The sequence below is a fragment of the Trachemys scripta genome, chromosome 5 (assembly GCF_013100865.1).
Source record: "Trachemys scripta elegans isolate TJP31775 chromosome 5, CAS_Tse_1.0, whole genome shotgun sequence".
Classification (NCBI taxonomy): Eukaryota; Metazoa; Chordata; order Testudines; family Emydidae; genus Trachemys; species Trachemys scripta.
This window is the reverse complement of record NC_048302.1, coordinates 37,564,727-37,577,160: the sequence shown is the minus strand read 5'-3', so window position 1 is coordinate 37,577,160 and position 12,434 is coordinate 37,564,727. Positions and strand designations below refer to the sequence as shown.

General features: G+C 39.1%; 1 protein-coding gene across 7 annotated transcripts in view; it reads left to right on the top strand.

The window, feature by feature from the left end:
- The window catches only part of PRSS12 (serine protease 12), a 65,649-nt gene that overhangs the window by 49,689 nt on the left and 3,526 nt on the right, over window positions 1-12,434 (top strand). For 4 of the 7 annotated variants that reach the window (XM_034771014.1, XM_034771013.1, XM_034771012.1 and 1 more), the window contains one exon: window positions 9,745-10,025. In XM_034771014.1, the coding sequence (XP_034626905.1) occupies window positions 9,745-10,025 (281 nt within the window). Of the gene's footprint in view, window positions 1-8,700; window positions 10,026-12,434 lie in introns of those variants that run through there. The other 3 variants (XR_004645790.1, XM_034771016.1, XM_034771015.1) reach the window with 3 other exon arrangements.

Genomic DNA, 12,434 nt, shown 5'->3' with positions numbered 1-12,434 from the left:
TTTCACATTTTGGACATATGGGGGCAGATTCTTCATCCCATCAACACTCCCCTAAGGCACAGCAGAGACGGGGGAAGACAGGAGCAAGCCAATTGTGGCTCCCTGATCCTCAGCCACTGGCCAGGAAGCAGCTCTAGCTTACATCTGTGGAAAACTAGGTGATGCTCTGCCCCCTCCTTTAACTTTCCAGTTTGCACACGTCTTGTCCCTGGAATGCCCAAGGCACACTATCCCGTTCACATTTTGCTGGGGTTAGGGGGCGCAAAAAGTGGCAGATGATCTTTCTGCCAGCAGAGAGTTCCTGTGCCCAGGACGAATTCTCCAATGACTATCTTTGGCTTAAGATAAAAAAATCTAGCCTCATGATGTCCCCCCCCAGTCTCTTTATAGAAAAATAGGTATTTTCCCTATTATATCCTTCTGTTCACATGTGGCAACTGAATTGGAGCATCTCATCTTGGGTTGAATCTGAGCAGACACCTTCATTGTGAACTGCTCATTAATATGCAGCTGAGCAACTATGCACCTAAACCTACATACAAACCTTCTGTGAGGACTGAAACAACTTTATGGCCCAAATTAATCTCTGGTATAATTTCATTGATTTGAATGGTTGCACTGGGTATTGATTTTGCCTTCTGTATCCGAAATTTCCATTTATACAGTGCTTACTCTCGCTCAAGCCTATCTGGGAAAGCAAGAACGCAGAGGCTTACAGTGAGAATGATAGAATGAAGGCACATGTAGTAGTTATCAATCGATTTAGTGTGGAGAATGTATTAGCCTCATATTGAGTGGCCAGGTAAGGAAGAATTTTTAAACCAGTAGTGCTGTTTTAGAACTATCTTTTTGAAGTCTCATTGTGACAAACACCCCTTCTCCTAGGACAGCTTTTGCAGCTAGCACACTGACTTGGAGGTTGCAGAAGTGTAATTAAGATTGCACTGGTGTGATTTGGGCCAGGATATCCCACATTCTTAGTATTTTTCATGTAGAAAGGACAGAAACTAACCATATCAATCAAAACAAAACATTTTAATTGGGATGATTAAATATTTCTTTTACTGTAGCATGCAGAGACCTCAGTCAGGAAATGTCTTATTATGTTGGGTGCTGAACAAAAAGCATAAAGACAATCCCTGCATGAGGAGTTTACAATCTAAATAAAGACAAGACATAACAGGTGAGTGGGAGAGGGAAGTTAAGAGTAATAGTAACACGGTATGTAGACTAACTATGTGCAGAATTTGCAGGTTCCCTTTTCCTTGAATCAATATGAGATAGCTAATAACTCTTAACTTTTTAACAACTCTATCTTTAACCATTGATTAATTAAAAAGTATTTTATAAATAACTTCCAACTGCATTTTACACATCTTATCCAGAATTATTACTAAACAGATCTCCAAGGCAGCAATTTATCTTAGGCATTGAGATAAACACATTAAGGAACCCATATTAAGTGCACAGTTAGGGAGTAAAGTGTGCAGTTGTTGGAAAGAAAGAATTATTTCAAAAGTTCCGCTGAAGCACCTAGTGCAATGGAAGGTACTTTGTCTTCTGCTCGCACGCTTTTGAGGAACTATACCCCTAATTTTGTCTTCTAGAGCTGGGACTACATTTGCATCTTGGTTAAGAGCTCTCTGCAAGTCCTCTTCACACATAGGACTTTCAGGATTGGATTCTTAGTATCACCAAATAAATCAACTCTGTGCTGTCATACTGCACTGATTATATATAGACACTGACATAAGGAGGGATATAATAGAGGTCTATAAAATCATGAGTGGTGTGGAGGAAGTGAATAAGGAAGTGTTATTTACTTCTTCACATAACACAAGAACCAGTGGTCACCCAATTAAATCAACAGGCAGCAGGTTTAAAACAAACACGCAATGCACAGTCAACATGTGGAACTCATTGCCAGGAGATGTTGTGAAGGCCAAAACTATAACTGGGTTCAAAAAAGAACTAGATAAGTTCATGGAGGATAGGTCCATCAATAACTATTAGCCAAGAGGGTGAGGGATGCAACTCCATGATCTGGGTGGCCCTAGTCTCTGACTGCCAGAAGATGGGAGTGGACAATGGGATGGATCACTTGATGATTGCCTGTTCTGTTCAATCCTCTGAACATATGGCTACTTGGCATTGGCTACTGTTGGAATACAGGATACTGGGCTAGATGGACCATTGGTCTGACCCAGCATGGTTGTTCTTGTGGCACGCTCTCCAGAGTACCTATCACCGAATGCACTTAACTGTAGTTGTGCACTGACTTAATTGTGCCTCAAAGTTGTTACTGAATACATTATGAATACTTGTATGCTTATTGCATATTTTACTGAGCAAATGCAAGCAGGTTTTGGGGCCAAACCCTCAGTCCCTGATTCATAAAGCCTCAGTCTTTATAGTAAAAGGGGGATAATAAAGCTGCCTTAAAAGGGCATAAGGGAAATCCCTGCCTGATGTAGTCAGAATAGCCACACCTATATCACTCACTATTTCCATCCTACAGCAGAGTGGACATGTTGGAGAATGCTAGGGGACAGGAGAGTGTATGGCCAGAATAGCCTGTGCTCTGGCAATCCCTGTTCAGCATAGCTGCCTCTTGGGGGCTGTTAAAAGCAGTTAGAATAGTCCTGTGGCTGCTCTCAATTCGTGCCAGGGGCCAAACAGGATTGTGTGAGTGCCAGGTGATTTTAAGCCACCTTTGCCCCTCTCTCTGGGTTCTGTGCTAAGTGCAGTTCAGCCAAGCCTGGGAATCTGGGCCTTTTTGGGCAATATGCACAAATCTATCCCTAAATTTCTTTGTGCTGAATTATTTAATGCAAGTAGTCGAGTGTTTATCTGTTTAAATGTAGTGTCACTTATACCGTAGAAAGTCCCCACCTCTCTGCAATGTACTACAAAGGAGAGATGTCTTTACCTCCTTATAAGATATACTGTTGCTAAACAAGGACCAGACTGTGGCCAGATGCTTCTTGTGCATGTAAGAGGTGGAATATCCAGCTGGTGGGAACAATTACAGCCTCTGGCCTCTTTGTATTTCAGATGCTCCCTCATGCACCCTCTATGGCACAAACCACTACAGCAGAAGCAGGAGAGTAAGGGAGGAGACAGGACCATATACCACCCCCAATGCTCCCCAGTACACATGTTCACAAGCTGACCAGCACTCAAAGGGAATACATCAAATCCCTTTAAGAGATATAGCAATGGATTCACTCCCTGTGTGCCAGGATGTTCCAACACAGAGCAGTGCTTAACTAGCAGAAACAAATCCAATGCTTTTAATGAAAAGAAATAAGGATCTCCCAAGTGCTTTTTAAACATTGATGAAGTAAATTTCCCCATGTCCCTGAGAAGTTAATATTAATCTCATTTTACAGATGGGGATACTGAGGCACAGAGCAGCTCAATGCCCGGTGTCACACTGAAAGTTAATGGCAAAGTTGAGAATAGAACCAGGTCTTCCTCTACCTATTAGACAACTCTGTTTCTTTTTTGTATTGGCCCTTGTGCAATGTTCAAATTTGGCAAAATGCATAATTACATTCAGAGTCATTGGAAAGAACAAAAGATCATTGTCAACAGATCAAAGTCAATTCTGAGCAGTCTATATAGGACTTGTGTGAATGCCTGTGCACTGGAGTAGGGTAAATCAGTATTCAGACAGCTCATTCAGCCCCGGTCTAGCAGCATGGTAGCTAATTCACACTTCTGTGCATTTGTATGAGAAGATGCCTTTCTCACCCTGTTACATTTTATTGGAAATTACAGTTTGTTATTCAAATCAGCCTTCTTGAATCTCCTGTTTTTCACCATATTGCTAAAACTTAACAACATCCATAACACAAGAAGCAAGCAGTGCTCAAACTAAGGAGAATGCAGTTCCTCTTGTTATGTGAGGAAGACGACCTTCAATAGGCAGGGGAAAGAGGACAAAGAGATAAGCAAGTTTCTCTAGCTAAATGTGTACCAGTCGAGCCCCAACTGTCAGTATAGAGTCCAGTATCAGAGATCATAAACCACTTTCCTTCTTGCCGTAGTACTGGTTTAGCAATCAGAAGAAACTTATTTTTAAAAATATTTTTTAAAATGAGGTTCTTATTGTTAAAACTGTACTGAAGGAAGAAAGAAAGCAGTTTGATGTTGGACATTAGGTCTTACAGCTGGTATCAGATATTTAGCACTATTCTGACCTCCAGCAGATTTCAAAATGTTGAATTCAGTGACAAACATTAGGGCACAAACTCAAATTTGTGCACTATAATGCTGTGGACAAATCCATATGTACTGAAATGCAACTGTAACCTTTTAATTTAAAAAAATATTCAGATTATACAAGATAAGAGGTGTCTCTTGCCATTTGAATTTAGAAAGTTAAATTTCCATTACATCACTGAAAATACACCCGAAAAGTATATGGTTGCACTCATTTGTATGCACAAAACCCTTATTTGAATGTACAAAATGGGTGCATGGATGGACAAACACCTGTTTGTGTAAAAAATGAGCATTTCCCCAAACAATTACCAGTACTGCATGGGCAACTATTCAAGGGTTTCATTCAAGCAGACAAAAGTATACCTATGATTTGTATGCCTCTGACTGATACACTAGGCAAATGGCGGGTATTACTTTTAATGCTAGTGACTCTGCATCTTTCTATCCTAATATCATAGGGACATTCAGACAAATACTAATCAAATCACTAATATAATGTTTTCTAACTTTTATCAAGGATTATCTGTGGCAGTATGTTGCTGTGTATAGGCTTCCATTGGGAATAGAGAGCTATTAATGGCAATGAGATCAGCAGTTAATAATACAGGCAAAAATTATTGGACTATCTAGCATTGTGTAAGTGGCAAAGGGAAGAGCATCTTTTCCTAAATTGATTAGGCTCACGTATTGCGTTATTTGGTTTCCTGAGTGAGAGTCAACCAAATGTTTATATATAGTCAGAGAGTTATGAAATTTGAGCAGAGAAAACAAGTGAGAGGTCAAAAGAAAACAATGTATATTCCATTTTTGTAGGTTGTGGTTGCATTTAAGTGAACATATACTCATCTCACTTATATTAGAGCACACTTAAAAGAGCCATTTACTGTTACAAAGGAGAAATTCTGTATCAGTTTCCTTTCTAGATTCTTAGTTTCTTCAGTGAAAATTTAAAAAGTTGGCCAATATGTTGGTAACATCAGCCAAACTGTTATCCTGTGAGTATGTAAACTCGCCCACTGGGAGAGGTGACACTGGAGGAAAAGTATTTGGCTGGCAACCTAATCCATTCCAGTGTCAGGACACTCTTTACATTCCAAGCATTACATCTGTTCTGTAAATAATCTCTGTAAGAGTGAAGGGAGACTGTGCTCAAACTGTGCAGCCTTAACCATTCAGCTACCTTGACCTTGTCCAGCTTGGTGAGCTACACAGGGATAACTGTGGAGTTGTTTCTTTGTCAGCGTGTAAAAATGTTTCTGAACAGGTATGTTTATTGCTGTTATGATAATTTCACAGATGAGAAGTAAGAAAGATGAAATGGAGTTTGACTTTGGTAGTGTTCCAGTTGCAATGTACATCACTGTGGAGTGTTTTCCATCAACTTCAAGTGGGAACAAAATCAAAGCCTTATAAACAGAGTGTGAAAAGCCTCCCAAGAAGTCTCATTACGAGGGGGTGTCATATACTAGCACTCAGCCTCAAGCATTTTCTTCTAAAATGAACATGACTCTGATTGACTTAAAGAGCCCTTGATCTGGTAATGTCACATCTCATAGCCTTTTACTGAGTTCACCCTGCAACTGATACAGAAATCCTTAAGTCACTCTCCAGAAGGTGCCAACGTTACTTCTGCAGCCTACTATCCTATGCTCCTTATAGTGATCAGGCAGCAAAGACTGCTCATGTGCTTACTGAATTACTTCTGCACTTTTGTGCAGAGATGGCATACCATAATTAAACAAGGAAACAGATTCATTACATTGCTAAAATGTTCCATATTTACAGGCATACTAGTATTTTTCACTAATAAAGAACGTCTATATGAATATTTAGGAGCACTTTGAGCGCTATAGTTTCCAAGAAATATTGCTGAAAATATTTGCATACAACCCATGAAAATTTAACAGCTTAGTCCATCTTTGGAGCTCATTTAACATACTTGTATATAAACAACAGTTTCTAACAAGTTCCCCGGCAGCATTAGCAAACAAATAAACAAACCAACAAACAAACAAACCCATAACCACTCTCAGGTTCTAGAGCCACAGCAATAGCCAACATGTACCAAACACGATGTTTAAGTTTCTTATACAAGTCAAGAAGAATTGTGAAATAATATCAGAAAACAGACAGAACATGAAGCTATGTGAGGCAGGGACTCTGCTATTTATCACAATTAACCTATTGTAGCAGCATATATAAAAATTCAAACTATACTCTGTGATCTCAAAGTGCTTTATGAAAGAGAGTAAAACAGATGGGGAAAATAAGGCACAGAAATAGACTTGCCCAGGCTCACACAGGAGGGGCAATAGTGAGAACTCAGGTCTCCTGATTCTGAACCTAGTATCTTATCACGTTCGTACACATGATACACATAATAGTTAACAGTTGCAGTAAAAGGGAAACACAGGAAGAGATATCAGTGCTATCTGAGACCAGTGTAGAACACATCAGTGATATAATAAAATTGGAATATAAAGGTTTTTAAAAGACCAAATTAGGCCAACTGCTTTAAAACACAACAATTGTCACTCTAACTGCTTTTAGTGTATAAGGCATTAAAATAAAGACCATAGTAACCCAGACATCTAAATCAGCACACCTGAGACTGACCATTAACTCACATGCTGTATGTAGTGACTCAGTGCAGTCAATAGACTTGCCCTGTTTAAAATGAAGTATGTGGTGATCCAGACATGGAAGAGTGGGATTCTTGGTGGGAGTCTCAGAGCAGGAAATGGTTAGCATTACTGACAGGCAGCAGATGTCGGGGATTTTGACAGCTCTGCTTTGATGCAGAATTTTGGACTTCGCCACTGATGTCATAGTTCAGATGATGTATCATGCTCCAGAAACCAGTTGCGGCCTGATGGACTTCGTTATTGTGGAAAATCTCCTTCAAAGCAATTCCAGAGTAAATAGGATATCTTACGGCCCAATCCTGCTCCCACTGAAGTCAGTGGGAATTTTGTCGTTTATTTGAACAGGCACAGAACAGAACCATAAGGTCAAATAGCAGCTTTTATTATAATACTGGAGAAACCATGAGGTGTTTAACAGTGAAGATTTAGAAACGTATTAAAATTTTCATTCTCTGGTGAGACCACTGAGCTTCTCTGGTGAGAGGTGCCTTAGAAATAAGATCAGCAAATACTCAAACAGGGTGGAGAGGACCAAAAGCCTCTGAATATACTAAAATAAGACATCAATAAAGGGAGCACTATTTTTTCCCTCCCTTTAGTTGAAGGGACACATTCCTATTGTTGCTGATGATCTTTGGCATTAGCATTAATGCTCAGAATTCTCCAACGACACACCCTAATGAAAGTGGATCCACTGATATGATATCAACAGATTGATGCTTTGTTGTCTAAACAGTAAGTTGGGTATTGCTAAAAAGATACCCCCAAGGTGTTTTGTTAAATACCTTTCAAATAAATCTAATAAATCCAAGCTGGAGAAAAAATCTTCATTAGTTTATTTTTCAGGGATGAGATTATTAAAGTTTCATGAATAGTATGTTCTGATCATGCAGACTCACAGGTTAGTTTTTCTGAGTGTTTTAAGAAAGACCCATGTAAATACAAGATCAGTTTTTACATCTCTATAATCTTCAGCTATTATGGGCCAATTGAAATTTTTTGTATTGTAATTTCCAGCCACAAAGGAAGTACAGTGTAGTGGATAAGAGTATTACAAAGAAAGAACAATATTAGTATTTTTAAGGAGGCTTTCTGTTAAAGACGTGTTCAACAGTCATTACTTCATTTCTCCAGTACCACAAAGCAACCTCCACATAAAATGTAGAAAATACCTCAAATTATATTTAAAATTGTTGCAATTTTAAATAATTTTTCCTGCTTAGTTAGAGCAAAACGTAATAAATAAATATATTGGGCCATATCCTGCGGGACTTGCAAAGTTTTTACCAGGTTAAACTCCCATTGAATTCCACAAGCAATACAAGCTTTTCTTGAGTAAGAACTGAATGAGGCCTGTAGAATTTGACCCTATAACATGTCATTTTATAGGGGAAGGCCAGGAAAGCAGCCTGAATTTAGAATTAGAACTGGTCAGGAAATTTGTTATTAAATTATTTTTTCATCAGAAAATGCTGATCCATTGCAACCTTTCCTGGGAATGTATCAGTTTTGACTAAACTTGTGTCAGGAAAGTTTCTCAGGTCCAGGATGGAATTTCTGCTCAAACCAGAGAAAGAGATCCCAGAATAGCTGATGCCCTGGTAATTAGGTCACACATCTGGGATGTGGGAGACCTAAATTCAAGTCCCTGCTTTGCCTGATTCAGAGCAGGGACTTGACCCTAGGTTTCTCACATTCTAGCTGAGTCCCTTAACCACCAGCTATCTTGGGTAGATATTTCTCTCCATCAATCAAAATATTTTGAAAAGTCTGAAATATCCCACTGAAGAACTGGAAAATATTTGAAACTCAAAATTTTTTGCAGGACAAGAAAATCTTTTCCTGCCCAGCTCTAATTATAACAGATACTCAATTCTATGGCTATATGCTGCTCAGGACCAGCCTGAAGGACTCAGCCTTTTCCTGCATACTCTTGAGCAAAGCTAAGTATACCCAGGGAACAGTGAGACATTGGAGGGCATGAAAATAAGTGGAATAGAGGGTGTGTGGAGAGAGTTTTGAGAAATGTCTGCTTGATATTTTTACATATTTATGTTGAACTATTACATGTCCTAGTTATCTATTTAATATAAAAGGGGCCTTCTCAGGAAGAGAGTCAAAAGGAAGTGTGATTTTAGATTAGGGTTAAAAAAATAATAAAAAACCAACACTTTCCCAGCCTAACTAGTTTTTTTTCCTGGAAATAACTCTGTGAGCCCTGTAAATCCTAACCCGCAACAGTACTAAACAGATATCAACAATCATGATCAGGTGTGGGATATCCCACACAAGCAGCTGCCTGTGCTTGAAAGGCCTTAAGGTATCTGGGGACATGCGTCCTTCCTGCCTTGTATAATTTTTCCACTGCTCTTTCATTAGTGTATTTTTAGTTAAGATGAGTAGAGGCCGTCATGCTCAGGTGTCCCCCGCAAAAGTATTTAGTATTAATCAACATTTTCTTTACTCAAGGTTGAATTTTACAACTGTTTTCCTTTCATGAGTTTATTTGGGAGTATTGCAGTACTGTTTAGTATTTACTGGTGGTTTTACATTGGATGTTTGTAATACTCATAATTTTTTAAAGCAAAATTGGACCCTGCTTGTTCTTTTAAAATAATTGTTTACTCTAATAAATGAATACAGGAAACTTTCATTATCTGTATGGCTCAAAGGAAGGAGAATGCACCCTTTGGAATTTCAAGACACTTCTGAATTTTCACATAACCACTGTTGAGATAATTGGGTTTACCACTAATAAAACTACTTTGGTGGTGTCATCTATATGATTAGTAAAGAGACCCTTTGGTCACAGTTGGTTGTCTATTTAGGTTGTGAATTTGTGTGATGTGAACCCTGGTCTCATTCTCAGGTATGGCAACAACACTCGGAACTATGTCGTACGAGTTGGGGATTATCACACACTGGTTCCTGAGGAGTATGAGGAGGAAATTGGAGTCCAACAGATCATGCTGCACAAAGAATACAGGCCTGACAGCAACGACTATGACATTGCACTAGTGAGGTTGCAGGGACCAGAAGAACAGTGCGCCAGATTCAGCACCCATGTCTTACCCGCATGTTTGCCACTGAGGCGAGAGAGGCCACAGAAAACTGCCCCCAACTGTTACATCACTGGGTGGGGTGACACAGGTAAGAGTGATTTATATATTAATACACCCAAATTTTCCTCTGCCTCACCCACAATAAAGATGTGGACTATTTCTTAAACAATCAGTTGTTCAGTTTGCTATTTCTAATATTCAAGGTGGAATAACTGTACCAGGTTCCGTCATTTTAAAATAGGATAAAAGCTTTTGTTTGTTTGTGGAATAAAAGCACTAGTTTCTTTTAATTGTTTGTGCTTATAACCTTGTCTCTTCACTCTCCCAGACTGTAGGATTAATTACATAATTGGTACTGTTAAATCATCCACTCACTCCTACAGCCTCCCATCAAATGGGAGCCCACACATTCACACCCCTTTAAAAACACAATACCAGCTCTGCCATATTCAGTCTTATTAATGAGGACCAGAAATGCTTATACTGATTTATTTAAATGACACCAGGATGTCAAGTGAAAAATGACCACAGCACGTGTGTAATGGAGAATCCAGCACACTTTCTTTCTCCTCTATTGCTGCCACTGCCATTTTCCAAATCCCAAATTTCAGCAGCTAGATTTGCGTGAAAGAAGATCTACTAAAGATGCAGGGGAGGCAAAACACATTTACAATCAGATTTTTGGATAACTAGCAGGTCCTGTTACTTTATTGAGTGTGGATAGGAGTTTCTTCTCCCCAGGACTCTGTTCCTTTGTAAATTAATAACCATGTTTTACTTTTATGTTTTTATTTGGTTCATGACAGTGCAAAAAGAAGCCAACTTTTTATCCTTTAGTCTTCTGACTCACTAAAATTGGCAAGAAAATGTGGTTAAATATCAGTTCTCTCTTTTTACATTCATTAATCTGTATGCATGTATGCACAGATATCTATGAGAACATACTGAAAATATGGAGAACTAAAAACTGGGAAGAAAGGTTTGCAGTACTGTATGTTTTGCCAAAAAAATACACCTCTTAGCGTTTTATTTAATTCACTGTATAAGAGCTCTGAAGTAGTACCACTTAGCTTAGAACTTCTATTTAAATGGAAATACTAGCTACTTCAAAACTTACTTTAAATGCAATAAATTACATCACTGCAACATTTACTGAGATTTTAAATGTTCTCTGTAATCAAGTTGTTATACAAGGATAATTAAGGATTTTTTTTAAAAACAAAAAATGCTGCTGCTGTCACTTTTTTTCAACTGAGAGAGAATCATGAGGTACAAGATGAGTTTTTATGATGTGTTACAGAAAAAATATTCTAACGACCTAAAATATGGAATCTTGCTTGGACCTCTACTTCTAAAGTGAAATAACCATTTGGGGTATTCCAAAAATTCTCACATATTTATATATATATTTACATAAAATAAATCTTTTGAAGTTAGTTGAATTTGAAGATTTGCCACTACTTAGTGCATCAAACATTCAAAAATGTTCAGCCTACACAACAATCTAGTTCCTTCTGAATGAACTTTACTAGAGACCAATATTTTGTTTTGACAAAATGAGACTGAAAATATGTTGAAACAACATTGAGATTTGAGACAGAACTTTTGTTTAATTAAGTGTAATGTTTATGAAAGGTGCTATACCAGGAGTCGGCAACCTTTGGCACGCGGCTCGCCAGGGTAAGCACGCTGGCAGGCCAGGCCAGTTTGTTTACCTGCTGCGTCCGCAGGTTTGGCTGATTGCGGCTCCCACTGGCCACAGTTCACCGCTCCAGGCCAATGGGGGTGGTGAAAAGCCGCGGCCAGCACATCCCTCGGCCCGCGCTGCTTCCTGCAGCCCCCATTGGCCTGGAGCGGCGAACTGCGGCCAGTGGGAGCCGCGATCGACTGAACCTGCAGACGTGGCAGGTAAACAAACTGGCCCGGCCCAGCAGGGTGCTTACCCTGGCGAGCCGCATGCTAGAGGTTGCCGATCCCTGTGCTACACTGACAACTCTGGAGTCTATTTATGCAGTAGCAGTGCTAACGTCTCTACCTTGTCTCTCAATTCTAACCTTGAGGAATCATTTCTTGGGAGAACAAGGTAGAATGGTCTCATTGACTTTAATTTCTCAGGGAGACTATCACATAATGATGGTAATTTTTTGTAAGAGCAGATTTATAGTTAGCCAGCTGTTTACTAGGAACCAGACTGAAAGCATGAACTCATTTGATATATTAACACCTAGTAGCTTGCTAGATGGTAAAGACTTCTTATCATTACCAAATAAGGTGGCTTTGAACAGTGATCTAGAGATGAAAATCTCTTCTGCCAATAGCCCCATAGCCATTAAACCATCTAAGAATAGCTTCCCCACTACATTTAAGTATTACAGCTTATATTTTTGTAGAATCAGTTACCTAAAATATAACAAAAAATCCTGTCTTGTGAAGTATCTGTGATACAAGTGCTGCTAAACCAAATGTCTTACTTACAATTTGCAGTCTATTGAGGGAG